The sequence below is a fragment of the Argiope bruennichi genome, chromosome 4, assembly GCF_947563725.1.
Source record: "Argiope bruennichi chromosome 4, qqArgBrue1.1, whole genome shotgun sequence".
Lineage (NCBI taxonomy): Eukaryota > Metazoa > Arthropoda > Arachnida > Araneae > Araneidae > Argiope > Argiope bruennichi.
This window is the reverse complement of record NC_079154.1, coordinates 70,641,241-70,662,462: the sequence shown is the minus strand read 5'-3', so window position 1 is coordinate 70,662,462 and position 21,222 is coordinate 70,641,241. Positions and strand designations below refer to the sequence as shown.

At 27.2% G+C, this 21,222-nt stretch overlaps 1 protein-coding gene across 2 annotated transcripts in view; it reads right to left on the bottom strand.

Moving 5' to 3' along the window:
* The window catches only part of LOC129965945 (katanin p80 WD40 repeat-containing subunit B1-like), a 178,601-nt gene that overhangs the window by 104,760 nt on the left and 52,619 nt on the right, over positions 1-21,222 (bottom strand). For both annotated transcript variants that reach the window (XR_008784246.1, XM_056080248.1), the window contains exons 4-5: positions 15,979-16,079; positions 6,450-6,491 (exon numbers count right to left, since the gene is read on the bottom strand). Coding sequence is in view for 1 of the 2 variants with exons in the window: in XM_056080248.1 (XP_055936223.1) it covers positions 6,450-6,491; positions 15,979-16,079 (143 nt within the window). In the remaining variant the exon portion in view is untranslated. The remainder of the gene's footprint in view (positions 1-6,449; positions 6,492-15,978; positions 16,080-21,222) is intronic.

Here is a 21,222-nt window from a genome sequence, read left to right as displayed (position 1 = left end):
CACAAAAATAAAAGATTCCAGAATCTCCAGGAGTTTTGGCGATAGATTCATTGGAACGCGAATCGCAACGACCTTCTTAGAATCTTCTTATCCTGCAATGGAAATTATAAAAGCTTAGAGACAGAGCTGATGTCATTCGAGTGTTGAGTTAATTGTTGTGTCGAATAGTCAGGAGTAGCTAAGAGGAGAGAGAGCAGTTGAGTTCATATTGAGCACTTCCAGCTGTTTTCTACTGATTGCTGTTTGCGTGTTGCTGTTTACTGTTAAGTGCTGCTTCTGTGAACGGTTCGGCTGTATCTTGTTGTCTGTATGTTCGTGTGGAAGCCGTTATTATTTTTTACTGAACTTGTTGGTCTGTTTCATCGTACACTCAATTATATCGGCCCCTTTGATTTTGAGGATTTACGAACTTTTGGACTTGGAAATTTTCCGTAATAGTATATTATTTTAACATTATAATAATGCATTCTATGCATGCATTTTAGACTAAGAATTGGCAGACGCGTAACACATCACTCATACAGCCATTTTGAGCGGGAACTATGACTAGTCAATCTCAGCTGTGATATAAGCTATTGAATAAGTAGCACATCTTCGAGATTGATGATTAACGGATAATTTAAATGATAAATTCTTTACTGTTATTCGTTTGCTTTATGGGAATAGACAGCGTTAATATAATAAGAATAATTACTTTAAAAGTTCTAACTGATGTCGCAGGTTTTGTGTTAATAGCTATTTGATTCGTTTAAAATATATTTGGATTTGTGTAGAAGTCTAGAATAATAATCTTAAGTAATTAAAATTGGAAATTAGCATACAAAAATTGCGTACATCTCTGATTTCTATTTATTTATTATGTAAAATGTCTGATTTTTATTTCGACATTACTTCTAAATTTACTCAAAAATCAAATCATAATTCCCTAGAAATTTGATAAAAATTTTATATCTCTTTTATATATTTGATTCCAACAAAATAATAATTTTTTTTAATCTTTTCACCAACAATGCATGGATATTGACAACGAATAAGAGCAATAAGTATCAATTTGCAAAAAGCAATAATTATAAAAGTATGGAATAATAGAAAAAAAGGAAAAGACATCAAAAAGATAAGAATTTTTGCTTAAATTTTCAAATAAAAAACGTTTTTCCATTAATTTTACGTGGATTTTGAAAAGGGTTGGGATACCTGTTAAAGTGCCAATATCGTCATTTGATAACTGTCTAACAATATAAATTACTCTTGTGTTGCTTTAAAACTAGATATTGTTATGTAGTTTATTGGCGCAAGAGCCATATTTGGCTATACTGCGCCAATCAGATGGTAAAAGTATAATAGATTTAAAAAAAACATCTATTTATTAAAATATGAAAGCAAAATATAAAGATAGAAACACATAAATAATGACGATTAAAAATTAAAGATTATTTTAGCATGAAAAAAATTATGCAATTATGCAAATTATTTTTTTTATGAAAAAAATTATGTTTTAGTAAAGCTTAAAACAATGATTCAGGAAAATTCGAAGCAAAGATGCAATGCATAAAAACTTAAATAGAAATATTTAACACAAACAGAAGGAAAAAAAGGTGTTAAACGCAAGTAAAAAAAACCCCAATAATCTTTTAAAAACTTATAAATAATTGTGTGGTATTTTTCAGTACTAGGTCTTGTGATGTTAAGGAGAACAAGGTAAAAAATTGAACAAGATAAAAAAAATTAACACTAATAAGATTAAAAATACCATTAATAAAATATGACTAATAATAATACAAACTTGGCAATTGTTGAACATAGGCCCGCTTTTCGTCATATATGAATTGTCTGTGTGTGAAGCGAATGTCCTATATGAGTCAATTTAACATTCATTTTATGTGTAGGAAGAACAGGTCACAAAACAATGTCCATTTTTACAGAATGAAACTTATTTTAGACCTGAAGATCTCATGTCTTTTATCAGTTTGAAAACATGTAATAGCCGATGGACGTCTTAATACCACAAAATGGACGTCCTATGCTCAAATACGTCATCGCAGATTTCGGAGATAAATCCGTTTTTTCATTCTCATGAATGCCTACGTGACTCGGAACCCAATAGAAAATGATCTGAAAGTTCTCATTTTGTAAGAGACACAAAGTGAACAAAACTTTAATAGCAAACGGATGCATCCGATTTTGGTGCTGTGAAAGTTCTCCAAAGCACACATGCGATCGGTATAGATAATAAATTCACGCTGAGTGGAAGGTGAAATTTTCTAGAGAGCACAGTTTAGTTTAGTTATATTAACATCCCGTTTTAAAGTAATACTAGGGTTATTTTGGGACGGACCTCGTAATTTCGAACCGCGGACAAATGACGAGGACGAGACCTGAGCTGGCAACCACCTCTCCACATCTCACCACACCACACCAGCTTGAGGACATTTTGGCCGAACGGATTTAACGTGTCCCAGACTACTTACACGACGGTTCTTAAGTGGAATCGGGTCTCGAGGCTGAAACTCTCCGGTTCCGAAGCCGAGACCTTACAATAAGGCCACCGCGGCCTCTCTGGAGAGAACAGAATAAAATCACTAATTCAGCAGTAAATACAGAATAACAATTGAGAAGTCGGTGATTCAATGTATCAAACGGAAATAAGATGTTATAACAAGAATGTCCATCTGATTTCGACCACTGACTCTCATGTTACTTTAAAACTAGAAGTTAATATGATTAATAAAAGCAAGAAAAGATAAAAATTAAAGTAAAAATAAAAAATTTTCAATGGCCTTATAACCTTTTAAAAGTGACGCATATTTATTTAATAAAAATTATTTAAAATTCAAAAACAACTTCATTTTGTCGATTATAAAAAGATCAAAAAATGAATAAAAATTATGTGAGTCCAACTCAAGGTTTCAAATCCAAATTCTAAACCTTTAAAAGGATAAGTTTGAATTATTTACTGATCAATTCTTAAATACTTTAAAAGTAATATAAAAGATTACCGAGAAATGCATAGAATAACTTATCAATGTTGATGTGGCAAATATAAATTTAAAAATATCAAAATATTTCATTTTTCTTTAAACGAAAAATTCAAATTTAGAAGCAATGAATTCAAATAGTGTAATATCATATATTTTATTCGTTTGAAAATTATTTAACTCAATGAAATCAGTTTAGGAGGTGTTACAGTTAACAGCAATCTTTAGTGTGCATGGTGTCTCATATCTAACTTTCTGTTGTCTTCCGCTGTTTTCTGATGTCACGGCCCTGAACCTTATGGGATGCACAATAAGAATTGCATGACAGTTTGATCTTTTCACATGAGCAAGAATTAACTCCATTTTATTATAAATCTTTCTTAAGTATTCTTTTCTCGTAAGTTTATTGTTCTAAATTATGATTTCATTTACACTATACAGGAAAAGAAATAAAATTTATTTAATTCATTGACTCATTGTTTTTGATTCGAGCTCATACAACTCATTTCACAATTCATAAAAAAGTATAATTAAAATAATTATATCATTATAATACAAGCTTTGTACTACAGAAATAGAGGCATAACTTCATACAAAAATTATTTTAATACAAATCGCATTAAATGTTTCAATTTTCTTACTATCCACTATCCAAATTGATTGGGGGGGGAGGGGGAGGTACCTCGTATTTGAGAATGAGAAGCTTCCGGCATGGTGGTTGGTTCTCGCCACCCTGATCGGTATAGAAAAAGATGGGGGTCAGCTCCTCCCATTTAAGATGAGATGTACTTCCTTAGGGAAGGATTGTACCGAGACTTTTGATGGCCCTTAGGACTCAACCACAGTTCCTGCTAGTGTTGCTATTGCTGCTGTCCGGTCATTCAAATTTTCCCGTGGGCCTTTGGGCTGGTCGCAGTAACCGGTTTAAGGTTATTATCTTGTTCGATGATTTTTATTTCTATTTCAGGAATATGCTGTTTTATTGATTCAACTAAGAAGACTGTCGGTTTCTCGAGGTGCTTGTTGATTACTCTTATTTTTCATATCAAATTTTAACATGATATGAAAATTGAATTTATTTTAATGATTCAATTTCAACTTATAAGTTTAAGAAGTTATAATTATGCTCATATGAAACACGAGAAGTTTTATTAAGGAATTTAATCCATAAACGAGTAAAGAGTTTTAAAATGCACTTCTTATTGTGCATTGAAATTTGAAAAAATGATATATATATATATATATATATTGTAAAATTTATGTAACATCTTATTTTATGCAAAAATATTTCAATATTTTTCTTCAAGAAACTTAATTGAAACAGTTCTTTTCTAATCCCATTAAGACGAAAATTCAAACTTCTTCGATACTCTCAGTCAGCTCAACTTATTATCTTAATGATGGTAAACTTCGCAACTCTTCCAGATAATGTGTTTCTTTCAGGTAAATGACACACTTAATGATGTCATTAGAAACTCGGAGAAACTAAATTTCAAAAGTTGACTAATTTTCCAACCTGCAAAATTTCGTCCTTTTTTCCTTTCTTATAATATATTTCTCGGCACGCTATTTGAAAACTCAACGTATTGAAGTAATTTAACTAGTTCTTTGGCGTGTTTAAAAAAATATACATTTCAGTGTAAAATATACAGAAAACACAGCTGATTTACTGGACAAAATTGAAATGGAAATCTTAAGATTTATCTAGCAAATAAAAAATAGAAAAATCACATTTAAAAAAAATCTCATTTGTATTAAACATTGAGAAAATTCTGTTTTTAAAAATTAAACACTTTGAACCTGCAAAAATATTTCATTCCTTAAACACTTCCTATAAATTTAATTCTACTTTCAAAAGTAGGAATTTCTACGTTGATCTTTCGAATATCAACCTCTGTCCAATTGTATATTCTAAATGGCAATATATTAATGTAAGAAATTATTTAATTAATTTATCAATTAACTTCAATTGAATTTTGATTCCAAACGTATGGCGCCATCTATTCGTGGTTTTGAGAAAAAAAAATTGATTTTCAGAATCCCTGATGTTTATGATTATGAATTATATATTAAAAAAAAGTGAAAACAATTTGTTAAAATAAAAAAAATATACTTTTGAATTCATTAATAAAATAATTTTGAAAACTGTTTTATTAAATTATTTTCGCTTAAAAAATGGAATTCCCGAGCAATAATAAACACTTCATTTTTTTAAATTTTCTAATTAAATATCATTCATTTATTTTATTAAAATATAAAATGATGGATGAATTCATGGATTATTTAATGCCTTTATGAGGAAATTCTTTCACTAATTTTCCTTCTGCTTTTAACATAAAAAAATTAAAATATCGTTAAAAAATTATGATTGCGTATTTTATAAAGAGAGTTTCATTATTACACTTAGTTACTGTTCATTTTTCTATTTTTGTACTTCAATGTATATCAATCAATATGTATATCAATCTTCAATGTACACGAATTTCATCAATGATGTACATATCATTGTTGGATCCGTATCAACAATGTCAATCAACTTTATCAATTTCGTGTTTCTTTTTGAAGAATTCAGAATTTATTTTCTCCTAGATTGAGATCACTAGTATATAACGTATTGTATTTGAGAAACTATACTATTTTCATGAATTAATTAAATTGTTTGGCATATTTAAAAATACAAATTGTCTTTACTTAATCTGGATTTTTTGTGAAATATTTTCCAGTTTTAGATGTTATTCAAAACCAGATGTATCTTTAAATTTATTAACTTCAGCAAGACTTTTCACAAACTTACAAAGAATTTTAAAATTTTATTTAATTACAAAATCTTTTCAAAATTAATTTGTTTAGTTTTAAATTAGTTTTAACTAATTGATTTTTTTAAAAAAATAATAAGTATTTAATTAGCAAGACATTATTTGCAAAAAATTTTGAATAAATAATCACAATAACTTTCTTAGTTTAGCAAATTTTCCTGCAATTTTTTTTATTGTGGCAAAGATAATTAATTATAGTCGTTTTGTATAATTAATTCAAATTGCTTTTATCATCAATTTTTTTATTTTCTACTTTTTTTTTTTATCAAAACGGAAAAATGTATATTAAACACTTCGTTTTCATGCATATTAAACACCAAATAAAATGCACCATTTTGTCTTATGTAGTAAAGCATTCTTTTTTTTTATTTAACTTTAAATTTGTTTTAAAATTTTCAAAAACAAGTTTAAAGTTAAATAAAAAAGAATGCTTTATTACATAAGACAAAATGGTGTATTTTATATGGTGTTTCATATCTTTATCAACTACTTATATTATTTCTCCTAAGGAATTCCAACATTTTGTAATGCTTTTGAAGGATATTTTAATTTTAAATATTTGAAGAAATATAATTATCTACGACCGAATTGCATTTATTATATTATTATGATAAATTATTTATTATATATGATAAAACCATCTATTGGCAAATATTACCTTGTACGTAAAAATGCTTCCTTTTCTTCTTTTGTCCCAAAGCTGTAACACAAAGGAAAATTATATGTTAAGAACATAATTTTAATAAAACTACATTTTGAAATAAATTATACAGGAAAAGATAGTTAATATATAGTAAAAAAATGTACGTGCATTTTATACATAAGCGATGAAAATATTAATTAAAGAAATAAAAAGAACCAAAATTCAAGAAATATATTTGATATTTTCTTATTCCATGTTGGTAGTCACTTTTTTTGATAAGTGGATTGTAATATAATGCAAATATATTAGCTATTTATTAACCTGTTAAACTGGTAATTAACTTATATTTAATTCGTTTAGCATTGAAATATTTCGTCATATCTAGTTAACAGGTTAAAGTAAGTTCGATTCAAGATCATATCGGTAACGAATATCTCGATAATTTTTTAATAAACCATTTATTTCAACTTCCTCTCTTGTTCTTGCAATTGATTTTCAGTAAACTATACAAATAAATTCCTCACTACAAATAATAAAAGCGGATATGTGTCTGTTGGCATTTCACAGGGTTGGCCATAAGAACTTGAGCTATTAAGTTTTAAAAAAAAAACATATTTTGAACTTCGAACCATTTATCTATAATTAATTTCCGAAAATATTATCACACTTTAATAACACTTGCATTTTTTCAAATTAAAAAATGCAAACTTTTTAATTATATTATTTGTAGTGTCATGTAAGCCCACTTTGAATTAAAGGATTATAAATTGTATTAGTAAATTTCATTATTCAATTTGTTATGCATTTTTATCAAGCAATAACGGAGAGATTTTAATAATAATCTATACTTATAATAAAGCTCAATGTGTGTGTGTGTGTGTGTGTGTGTGTGTGTGTGTGTTGGCGCTCTACAGGCCAGGTCATTTGACATACAGCTATCAAATTTGGTACATGTATACCTTAGAGGTCGGGAATGTGCACCTGGGGTCCCTTTTTTTTTAAATTTTAATTATTAATTAAAAACTAACTTTCCCGCCAAAAAAATCTTTCATTTTCCCCATCGCCAACTTTGCCGCCAAAAAAATCTTCCATTTTCCCCACCGCCAAATGAGTAAGACTTCAATTTTTTTTTCTCCCAACAGTAATGAGGCTAGGCTTAAGATTTTTCGGCTGATTATTTCAAACGATTCTGTTTATTTTCTTAATGTTTTATGTATTTAAAATTAAACATTGTTAATTAATCCATGTTTCAGATTCATTCGGAAATACTTTTGAATTAAAATAACACAGAATAAAGGAAATTAAAAATGTATAATCTGCATAGCGTTACCCCAACTGGCGTCGAAAAATTCACGCATTTGCGTTACCGGAGCTGGCGAAGAAAATTCACGCATGCGCATTCTGATTGTTGCCATGACAACCGTTATCAACGGATGATTTAAATTATTTTTAGGTTAGTTGCATGCTTTTGTAAGTAAATTGTATTTATGTTAGTTATATATTTTTTGTATATGCTTATAGTTTTAAGTACATCGTTTTTTAAGTAGATTTTTTTAACCTGTTTTCAATTATTTAAATTATTTTTAAGTTAGTTGCATGCTTTTGTAATTAAATTGTATTTATGTTAGTCATTTATTTTTTTGTATATGCTTATAGTTTTAAGTACATCGTTTTTTAAGTAGTTTTTTAAACCTGTTTTCGACCGATTATTTTAAACGATTCATTTTATTTTCTTAAAGTTTGATGCATTTAAAATTAAACATTGTTAATGAATCGATCTGTTCATGATGAATCTGAGAAAATTTTGTTGACAAATTCTTGAGATATTACATAAATTAGGAAAGATATTCTTTAGTGCCCATAAAGTTTAAACGCTCAGTGACTCTATTATCAGTAATCATATTATTAAAAAAATGCTTTGTTTCAGTAAAAAATATTATTATATTAATTGCAGTTTAGTCATTTCCATTTTAATTTTAAGCATAAATTCTACCGGAACTAACAGAAAATTAGAGAGATACATATTATGCTATGGCTGAAGGACTTTATATTATTATGAGTGAATTACATGACTATCAAAATTTGAAGCTTTAAAATATTTGATGAAGAAGCTATTAAAGTAGGAATTACATAAAATATTTAATTATTAAAATTTTAACGAGCATTAAGATTGGCGAACCGCCTGGTCGCCAAAGGCGGCTAGTAGTTAATAAATAATAATAGATAAATTTAATAACTGGACATTATGTATTAAAGTAATTAATGTAAAACATTATGTATTTCCTTCCTTGCTTCTCCCTTTCATAGATCATTTCATAGATTTTTCACAGATCATTAAATATATCAAAAGCGCACCGATAGAATAGAAAAAAAATGATATTTTCTATCAGAGATGACCTCATTTAAAACAAAATTCTAGGAAAGTACATTTAAGTCTCGCTTCCTTTTCATTCCTCCTATTCCCTAAAATAAAATTCCATATAGAAATATTTCCCAATCTTTGAATTTTTCTAGATAAATCGTAGGCACCTTCTCTGATAAATTTCCCTTCGAGACTCATAAACTACGGCTCTTTCTTCAGACTCATCTACCGAAGCTTTGCTCCCAGCAGATGCTTTCCCTCATTCTTGATAAAATAATCGAAGGTCATAAAAGGTGGGCAAACAGAAGGACGGGGCGTCGTAAAAGATCTTGGTTGTTTTGGAAACGGCGTGGAAAACACGAAGAAATCGAAGGGAAACACGCATACACTGGGGTAGTAATCACGCTACGAAATATTTTCGTTCTTTCGCTTTCGTTCGCTATTTAAATGGAGTAAAGATTGAGATTGTCTTGCTTTTTGTCGTTTCGCATAGTCAGTTGATTGCTAATCATGCAGTTGTGTGCCTATTAATCTGTGTATTTTTAGTAACATTTCAAAAGAAGAAAAAAAATGAGATATTAAAGTTAGTGTGAAATTTTATATATTTGTAATTTTTTAAAGAGATTGTTTTAAATTTTTAAGGAATGTATCGGCGTGACTTTTTACTAATTTTCAAATTCTTTCGTAAAAATGAAAGTAGTTTTTGCAAGAATCTTCGTTTCCACCACTTAGTTTTTTCTCATCCAGAAATACACTAAGCTATTTCATACGAGTCAATTCTCTTGAATGAAATGAAAATAAAAATGAAAGTAGTCGTTGCAAGAATCTTCATTTCCACCATTCAGTTTTTTCCCTATCTAGAAATACATTATACTACTTCATACGATTCAATGCTCTTATGTTATTGCATATTTTGAAATTCATTTCTTAGCAAACAGCGTATATTAACGTGATTTTTTGCGAATTTTTAAATTATTTCTCAAAAATGAAAGTAATCCTTGCAAGAATCTTTTTTTCCCCTACTTTGTAATTTTTCTGTATCCAAAAATATATTAGACTATTTCATAAGCATCAAAATATCTCTTGATTTTTTATTTTTCTTACAAACTCTAGTTTTATTATTCCAGTTTCTTACTAATACTGGGAAGAAACATTTTTTTTAAAATTCTATTCCAGAAAATGCTTCTAGGTTTATTCCTAATTCCGTTTCCGAATGATAACTACAAAAGGAATAACAAGAAAAACATTGCTAAAAAGTGCATGATAAAAGAAAAAAAATCAAAATAAAATAAATAGCAATATAAAGTCATAAAATTTAAACAGAAAAATGTATACAGTTTTTGAAAACTAAATAAATAATAAAACAACTCTTATCAAAAAGGATTTTAGATAATGCTATTATAAAACACATTTGGAAATGCTAGAAAAGACTGCATTTTCTTAAAAATCTCAGCTTTTTCCCAGAATATACAAAGCAAACAAATTTTACAATGCAATGCCAGAAAGCGCAAAATCTTTAATTTGAAATAAATCTTTAATATGAAAATAATAAGTTCACTCTTGAAAAAGAATGAAACGGCAACAAAAGACACAACAAAGGAATAAAAATAAATGACCCAGTCCTATAAACAAAATTCTTAGCAAATTCGATGAAAAGAAAGATAATTTAATATGAATGGAAGAATATAGGCACGATAAATGTGAGCAAAACCATAAAAAATAAGTCATTAAAATTCTTAAAAAATATTCAGCAATGGGAATAAAACATTTTTACAAATGGAAGAATTACGATTTATTCTGCATGCCGCATGCCAATTCTATTGAAATAATGAAATAAACAATTCTTAAATTAAATAAAAATAGAAGATATCATTTTAAAACCATCTGGATAGTTATGTTTGCAATTATTCATGCGATGTATTAAAAAAAAACAGTATAAAAGCTTACAAGAATGGAAAACATCACTAGATTAACCTTAAAGTTATTCAAGTGAATTAAAGTATGTTTTTTTCTAATTCTAGTGTTAAAATGATAATCAGCTTACTTCTAGGAAGTTTTAATCTAATTCTATTTTCATGTTTGATGAGATATTTTATTGCAAGAAAAATATTAATGTAAAAATAAAAAAATCTTGAGACACTATTCATTTTTTTTTTACTTCCTGTTCTTCGAAAATACAATTAAATTTCCCAGGGGAAAGCTAAATGTTAAAAACATTTAAACGTTATTGTACTGGATTTCTGAGAATATTATTTAAAAGAACATGAATGTTGTCCTGAATTCTTTAGAAGAAAAGGCAATTTATGTTACTCTTTAAAATTACATGCGGAATTCCCTTATCACTCACAGCATTTTTTTTAACAAACGGAATATTTAATTAAACTAGACAACTAATAATTTTATTGTAATCCATAACAAATCTTTTGTCTTCTGAGTTTCTGAATCATAACTTTCTTATTATTTTACAGATAATGCAAACTTACAATAACGCAGTCCAATATTTATTTATTTATTTTGCTTTTATTTATTTATTTATATTTGCTTTCCGTAAGATGAAAATAAAATTAAAACAGAAAACTATCATTATCTCGATTCATTTGCACTTTTATTCTTGCTTTTCTTCATTGAGTTTTGTTGAACATAATATAATAAAAGTTATTTTTAAACTTTATTTTAGTTAATTATCATAGATTTAAAATAATAAAATAATGCAAGGTACCATCATATTTTCAAATGTAGTTAAATTGCATCAAGTTGTATTTCAGTTATTTTCAGTTAAGACGTGAAAATTATTAGGAATGTGTACTTCAATAAGATAGAAAATGATATGAAACATGAATAAAGTTTTAAAGTTTTAAGGATTTTTATTCAATGTTTTAAAAGAACAAAATATTATTTTATAAATTAGTATACAATATCAAATCTTTCACCATCAAAGATGGGGAATCTCATCGGCCTATAATATTCTTTGAGTGATGGCAAGAAATATGGTTGGAATATTTAAAAATTTACTTACATTTACATTCTATTTATTCTTATAATATATATATATATTCTAATTCCAATTTAATTAATTTCCAAGATTTTATCTTAATTTAGCCCATAGTAACTTCATATTGAAATATTCTCTTAATTCGTGATCCAATTCCACTTTCTCTACTTAATTAATTCAAGAGATGCTTTGTAAAATTGCTAAATCGGCTAAAAGCCTAACTTTCCCACACTCCGCATGAAGGGACAAAATACCGCTGACGAGACAAATTCATTTTTAAAAGATACTTGTCTTTCCCCTGCCTTGTCGACGCGTGTAGCAAAAATCCCTATCGAAATCTTAGTAATATATTTGCACTGTAAAGAAATATTTTCCCTATCAAAATCTCAGGTTATACAAGACCAGGGATAAAACGTTCAAGAGCTTTTCTCTCAATCCCTTTTGTGGTGTGTGTGTTGCTCATCGCCCCTGCTTGCTGCTGCAATAATGCGTGCTTCTCCAAGATGAAATAAAACGACGTCACGAAATCGAAAGTCTTTTCACTGTCTTCAAAACTGCATCCTGTTTCATATAAAATAATGCTTGCATATATATATATACCTTTTTATATATAGTAAAAATATATAACAAATAAAATATAAAGCGTAGGGACAAAATTTGACATATTCAAAGAGCAAACAATAGTTTATTGAATCAGTTATTGTTTTGTGATTTTAATATCTTACCATATCAAGTATATAAGTGTTAGGGCTCATAAGAAAGTTGCAGTTTTCAAAATGTGTATTTCAATGTGGCAAACATTCAGTATTTGACAGCAACTTGTCGATGTTTAAATTTTTAGAGCGATTAATGAATGGTGCAGGCTTGATTAAATGACAGCAGGAGAAGGATTAAAAAAAAAGATAAAATTCCAGTGAACTTTAAAAATTGGATTATTAATCATCTCTTGGAATAAGAAAACCATTCATTTTATCCCAATAAACATTTCTGGAATGAGATCGAAGCTATGCAGGAACTGGGAGAGTATCAAACGGAATGATGGAACAGAGAGCATAGAACTTTAAATATGATTCTAAAGTGAACTATTCTCAAAGTGATTACAGATTTCATTCTTAATATATTTACAATAGAAGAGAATTCCAAGAAGTTTAAAAAAATAATCTTCGAGCACGTCGTCTCTAAATACGGTTTTTGAAAGTAACTTATCTAAAAAAAGATTTATAAACAGTTCCATTGCTCACAGGAAGTAGTAATATATAATTTTTCGTTTTGCTTTCATTTTAATTCACCTTGGAGTTAGGTTTCCACTTTGTAATTTTCCTAGTTTGAATGATACATTGTCAATAGCAATCTCATTAAATGCCAAATTTAAAACACCGACAGAATTTATAAAGAAATGCATTAAACAAAATGCTATAACATCTTTAGCAAACATTTGTCATGTGGAGCTTCGGAATATTTTTGCCATGAAAAGAATTCTGCGAAATTTATTTAGATTTTACAGTGCAAAAACCAAAGCACTGACTATAGAGGGCCAAATAAGCCGCAATTAAGTTTATCATTGTAAGAACTTTTTTGTATACATTATAAATAATTGAGAAAAATATAAAATTGTTGTCAAATAGAATCATCTGGTGACCATTATAGTATTTAATATCAGAAAAAATAGAGTATATTTGCTGCGAATTCCATTAAACACACACACACACACACATATATATATATATATATATATATATATTAAAATTAAGTTGATTTAAAATAGAAATTTTGAAAAACAATACTAAACTAAAAATGATAAAGAATGAATATTCTATAAACTTGTAAGAAACTATCTAAAAAATTTTAATTTCATTTAATTATGCGTTAATATTCTAAATTCCCCTGTTTAATATAACACAAAGGCGTAAAAACAATGCTTCGTAAAATGACGATTATCAGCTGTTCCTTTAGCTCGTTTGGTAGAACCTGAAATTGTTAATCTATTGTGGTTTAAATCACGGTTACAGCTGTCAAATCTAAGAACTGCCATTTTAACTTTAATTATTTATTATATTATTCTTTTTCTAGACACTTCTAAATTTTTATTTCACACTGGATGATTAATCTAGAATAATCTTCATATGTATCAATTCTGAGACTTAAAAACTGTGGATAAATTCTCTGTTATCTTGTGAAATACGTCAATCTAATATATCTAGTTTATTTTGAAATTATGCTATAAGATTATTTCCAACTTTACGATAATACATTTATGTTTTAAGGTACATTTATTCAATTTCATAATAATTTCCAGATGCTTTTCTTTGAGAGACAAAAATTCCTTATTTTGCGTAACAGAAATTAAATATTCATTGATTCATATGTTTGCTGCTTCTCATTTTACCGTGAAACTTATTCGTGATAATATTTCCGAAGAAAATGCTGCAACGAAAATGTGTCTCCATTTTGATATTTTTATTATTCATATGTGGAATCTTTATTAGAAAAACAATTCTGCGAATCTGATTTCGAGTAACATACCGAGTACCAACGAGATATTATTACAATGTCGTATAATAAGATGTTTGAACTAATTCTAACAAGAGCTAAAGAAATAGATTCAGTTGCATAATTTATACTTTGCTTAGTAAAAATTATGTAAATTCTGTTCTACCTGTCTTTGAATAATTTGATTCTTCCTTCCAAGCTAACAATGTATTTATTAATAAAGTGTATAATATAATCTGTTTTAAGCAAATAACTTCGAAATTTTTAGTCATTGAAATAATGTACATTTTAGGAAGAAAAAAGAAGCAGATATATCTTTAGAACTACTTTATACTCATATTTTGCAACAAAATTATTCCAGCTTCTATTTATTAATACTTAAAAAGTTGCTAAATTATATATTTTTCAAACTAAATTTATAAGATTTTCAATAAAGTTCTCCCATAAAAAAAAAACTTTTTTGGATATATTTTGAAAATAATAAACCTAAAAAGCAATAAATCATAAAGTTTTTTTGTTAATAAATTCATTTTTCTACAGAATTTTTTTTTAACCTGATTAATTTTACTTCCGTTAAAACTTGCTAATACTATTAATTACACTATTCTTTTCCCAATAACAAAATTTTAATGATATTTTGTTTTCTGTTACAATATTTCCTGTTTTATAAAACCTAAATAAATTGGAAATTTTAATTAAAAATTAATTTGAATAATGATGCAAAAAAGAAATTAAAATTAATTCAAAAAATGTCGCTGTTAATTTAAAATAGCATTTTTATGAGAATTTTTATATTGTTATTATATCTATTTATTAAGTGGTAAAAAAATATTTTCAATGTTCAAAAATGTTTAAACAAGCAATGTATTATTACATTTCATCCAACAGAATTTACACATATCCATATGATTCTTGTGAAATGTTCAGTGTCAAATTAGTTTTTTTATTTATTGCATATATTTCAAGAGGAAAAAGGAAGTGAAACCTCAAAATGGCTTACAGATAGTTGACTCATTTTAAGATAATATGCATATTTATTAATATCATTGTGACCATGATCTGATATACAAGTATCCTACTTTTCAGAGATTTCAGAGAATGATCCATTCCTGACATTAATATTTCTATTGAAGAATGATATAAATTCGTAATGATGGAAAAAATTTTATTACAATATTTTTTTAGTTTTAGTATTCAATGATATACATTTGAAGCTGTTGAGGATACTGTATACTGCACTGTTATACTATAGTAATCATTAGCATATTTTTATCCTTAACATTTCTTAAATAAATTTCACCTATGCTAACTGCCTAATTAATTGAAATTCATTTTTTTATGCATCAACATTTAATGATTACTGATTATCATATCAGTTAAGTTTAATAATGATCTGAAATATTATTAGGTTCCCCACGGCTCCGCTGTTTTACGTTGTGCTATCTAACATCTAAATAAATGTAATGTCAAGCTGAACTACGGCGTTAATTTTTTTTATCTTTCTAGTCATTTTGCAACTCAAAATTAAATCGCAGCAACGCAAGTTCTCTGATTTCTTCCCCCTAAAACTAATGAAAAGTGTAGTTAATTCAATTCAACTGGGCTATTTTTTAAAAAATATTTCCTTCTTATAACAAGAAATTTATCTATTTTTCCATATCTTTTTATAAAATCGAAATAACGAAATCTTATTTACTTACTTTTATGTTGCTGTCCGAAGATCCAGAAGCTACGAAGTCTCCGTAAGGATGAAAATCGACGCATTTTACATTTCCTTTGTGGCCCAACAAAGTTCGAATAACTACAGAGCAAAGAAGAAGAAAAAAGTAAAATGAATATTGTATTCAAGACTTTTCTGTTTCCTTTATTTTGCGAAGTTATAGATTTCAATTATAAAACATCTTTTTTGTTCCTCTTTTTTTTAAAAAAATTTTTTAATTATAAAGAATTATTTATCTTTGCTTAGGAATATAAATGAAAAGTTCCTATTTTTCGTATTCTTGCCCTTCTGGATAATGAAACTAGCTATTCTGTAAAAGCAAGAAGTAAAAGTCGTTTGCTCGAAAGAAAAGTTTTAAAACAAATTGAAAATCTGTTGCTTCAGTTGAATAAATTCTTGAAAAAAAAACTAACTAGCCAGAAAGAAATTTCTCAAAAAATATTCAAATATTTTCTTATTGTTGGAAGAAATTGAATTTTTACAGGAGATAATATAAGGCAGCAAAATTACAGATACTTTTTATCGTGACAAAAATATTCCTAAAATATTAAAAAATAATTCTTTAAACATTATATTGTACAATTCACAGAACATATGCAAGATTTTTAAAATAACAAAGTCTTATAATCTGACGACGGAATTATGGTTATGATTTTTTTTTAAATGATTGAACTAAAATAAAATATAGCGAATAACTCTGGTGAGTCAGTTGGTCGCCAAAAGCGATTTGTCGTTAGTAAAAATGTTATTCGAGATTAACGTCATTCAAAGAAAGATAATTGCAACAAAATTTCTTAAATTGAGATAAAAATATAGACAAAATAAATAAATAAAATAGGGAATAAAAATTTACAATAAAAAAAACCTGGATAAAGCATTGATTAACGAAAATCTTTTAAAGACTTTTATTTTGCTAAATTTCTCTAAGATGTGATATTTATTACACCAAGGGGACATAAATTAATAAAAGTTTTAGATTCAAATTCTCATTAATTTGTGAATATTTTGGAATTCGACCATTTTAGTGTATAAGAAAATGGAAAACAGCACCAAAATTGGTGATAATTTTTTTTCTGCTTGGAGATGGAAATTTAATAGGTGTTTGAAGAAAAAATGAGAATATTTTCTAGATTCTTCATTAAAATTATTTGAATAATTTGTGTAACGATGGAATTTTACCATCGATTTCTCATTCATTTTTAATATGCAAAATATCTGAAATTTTGCTTAATGAGTTTCTGTTGCTTATACAATACTTTATGGTTTTTAGAATTTTACTATCAGTTGATAGTTTACTTTTTGTTATATTTAACAAACAAACTGCTTGCTTGACATGACAATGAATTAAAAAAAAATGTACTTTAAAATCCTAAATATTTATCAAATGGGTATTAAAATATGTTAAAAATGGGAAAAGTTAAAATAATTAAAATAAAAATAAAATTATGGATACAAAGTGGAGAACATCTATTATCTTCATCCAAACTGTGGAATTCAAAATAAATTCGTAACAGCGAGAAATGTAGAAAACTATATAAGAAGGAAACACAGCCTCAGCGAATGACAGATGAAAAGATATTCCTACATATTCATTAAAATTTAGAATATAACATTAATGCAATTTTATATGTAATTTTTAAGCATTTCTGTCAAAGTCACAAGCTTTAAAGATAATATTTTGCTTACATATTTTTGATATAAAAAAACTAGTTTTTACAGTCTTAAATATGACATTTATAAAGAGAGAATAGTAATTTAAAAAAAACAGAGATTGAAATTTTGACAAGTTTCTACATTTCGGAACTTAACAAAACACATTTTTGGAATTATATCTATCGGTGAACAAGAAAATGATTTGAATAAGGAGGATGAAATTTAATATGTGATTTTTACACTAATTTGCAATTTTTGTCAAATTTTGAATGGAATTTATGCTCAAAACATTTGTTTGTCTTTTTATCAACATATAAATGAACTAGATGCAGTAAGAAACAAATATCTCAAAAAATAAAATATTATTATTATTACTTAATAATAATAAATATTTACTACTCAATAAATAAAATTCTGTAAAGAGTTTGTGATCTAAAAGGCTGTGTAAATAACGTCGCTTCTCGGTCTGTGCATTTGCAAGAAATTAAATTTGATAATTCAAAACCACAATGACTTTGCTAAATGAAATTTGATATGTAATATTATTGCTAGAGCGGTAGTGTCAAATTTTGGTTACAATTGGTCAAAAATAAGGCATCCAAAATTCATACTCAGTTTTTTTTTTACTATACAATAAAGCTAAAGAAACTCATGCGTAGGACTGCAAAAAAAAAAGAAAAAAATAATAATATAAGAATTCATGGGGTTAAGCTTTTACCAAATCCCCACAGATTTTATAAATATGGTAAATGAATAATATCTTTATTTAGGTTTCAAGACCGTTCCTGCTGATTTAAAGCACTAATTCATGCAATTTTTTTAAAAAAAAATTGTTTTTACTCTTTAAAAGGATAGCAAGAAACAGATCAAAACTGATGTCACTTTATTTCAATTCCAAAAGAAAGGAGACCGTTACGATCAGAAAAAATAGCATCGAAATAGATTATAAAATGTGTTGTTTAAAATCGTATTGCCATTTTGTTTAAGAAATTTACTGATTTATAAAACGTATTGTAATTGAAGGCATACGATAATTTTACAGAAGTGAGTACAAGTATGATCTTGCCTATACTATTTTATAAAGAAACCTATTTTCAAAAAGGATTTGGAAAATATTTCTTCAGAGATATTTAATCTTCGTAGATTTTAGGTTTCGGAACAGAAAGAGGAAAAAGAACAATTTCAGAGATAGAATGGAAACAATTTCATTTTTCTTTCTCCTTTTTTTCTAATCTTTTCTGTCTGGCCTGCTAATGATGATTGACGGTTGGATAATAACTTTATAGTATAGTAAAAGTGGAAGTAGATTTGAAGTTATATTTCCCATTCTTAATTCTATTCTAGAGTCTCTTGCTCAAGCAAAGGATTAAATATACTATATAGTTTATTTTTGTTTTTATTTTATTTATACAGTCATTATATTCCATCCTTTCAATCCCTAAATCCCTTTCAGTCTTAAGGTTGGATTTTGATGTGTTTTATATGATACCCTAATCAGAAATAAGGATTATTATTGTTCAGTTATCTATAAGACATCTATTCACCAAAAAGTTCACTATGTTCATTCTTTTATAGAATACAATATACAAAATACATTTACTAAACGATGGCGACGGTTAATTGTTATTCTGTATTTTAGATACAGCAGAATAATACAGAAACTTCAGATGTATAAGAAATTAGCACACACGCAAAGCTGATGTTTAATCAGTCAAGGTTAATGTGTTCCACCTGCAACATTTCAAACGGATTTATGACATCTCTTCTTCCGTAATTGTAATCGTTTATGGCATACCAAATGCACATGTTTGTATTTTTTCATGAAAAAAAAAACAACTTATTCCAGCTTTACTTTAGGACCCTATAAAATTTACATAATTATATCTAGTTGTTATGGCAATTTTTTTAAAACAAACAACAACTTTAGCAACAATTTCTTATCAAATGTGTTTTGTATTAATTATATATTTTTATATTTTAATAATTTAATGAAATTATTTTTGTTAAGATTCCAGGTCAGAAGACGGCGTATTCAAATCACGTCCGAGTCACCAATATGGATGTGGTCCATAATATTCAATTTAATAACTATTTTCAAAAATTGCATTTTTATTTAAAGGAAACATTAAGAATATGTTATTTTTTGCTAGTTAATGGAATACATTTATAAATATCGAAAAAAGAAGGAAAATATAGTTGGCTCATGCATCGCATGTTTAATCTACTTGCACGAGTACGCAGCTGAAATTGCGACGATATCTAGATGAAAGCACGGTCGTCACAGAACTCTAAGACAACAATTTAGTTTCTGAAGTTTAATCATCAAAATTATGTTTCACCCTAGTTTGTCTTTTTATAAAAATATTAAGGATTTATTTCTTTAATATTCTGTTTAATTTGTGTAAAAAATATTTAACGGATTGAAAATTATTAAAAAAATTGCATCTAAAATAGTATTGAATCTTTCAGAAATATATGAGAAAAATAAATAAGCAAGGTTCACGCATATACTGGAATAAATGAAACTTCAAAAACAAAATAGTGTTTAATTAAATTATTAGTAATATATACTTAATAATACATGTAAGTAGATTGCATGTTATATTTTTCTTGTTAAAGTATATTTTCTTTTTGCTAAAAAGCATTTACGAAGCAAATGAGTAAATACTTTGTACTATAAAATATGTTTTGTCAAATATAGAAATTTCTAAAAAATCGAAACAAAAATGTTTTTTATGAATGGAAAAATCCGATTTAATTGGTTTTTGGTTAAAAACAATATTAGAAGAATAAAAGTATCAGATCTGATGTCTTCCTTTAGTTCATATTTTATTCTATTTAAATTTTTCAAAAAGAACTTGGTGGTCAAACATTAAATTAGCGATTCTTAAAGGCCACCAACTCGTTAAACTCAAAATATCTGAATATAACTTCAAATATGTGTAGTGTTAATCAAACAGTCGAAGTTACGGCGAAAAAAAAATAGTTTGAAATTTTGCCTATAGAGGGCACTTTATTTTTAAACTTGTGTGTAAATGAGTTTCTCCTATAATTTCGTTTTAAAGCAATATTTATGCTAGAGTAAACATACCGCTGATAAAGAGAACATTGAAAATTAAAATACTTTTATCAGAATGAGAACAATAGTTATGCAGCATTTCTTGCATATCGGTGGATATAAAAATGATAGAAAGGACCAATGCTCGTAAACGCAGTTAAAGGCATAATTCGTCAATTTGAGAAAGAAATATGGAAAGCTTTCTGGGAAGAAAATGACGTGAAACTGAGCTGGCGACTGTGGAGGAACTGGCGATTGCAACAACTGAAGCATCTTCAAATCCTACTTAAGTGTTTATTCTATAACATGAGCATTGAATGACAACCATTTGCATGATTTTATTCAAAATTCTAAAATTTTAGAAGATGCACGAAAAATTAGTTAGTTTTGTTGACGACGCAAGGAAATGATATCGGCCATCGCCTATTTTATGAAAAGATAAGACCTCATTTCCACTTGGATGGTGCTGTGAACTCACAATACCACAATAACTGGAATTTCACTAATCCGCAT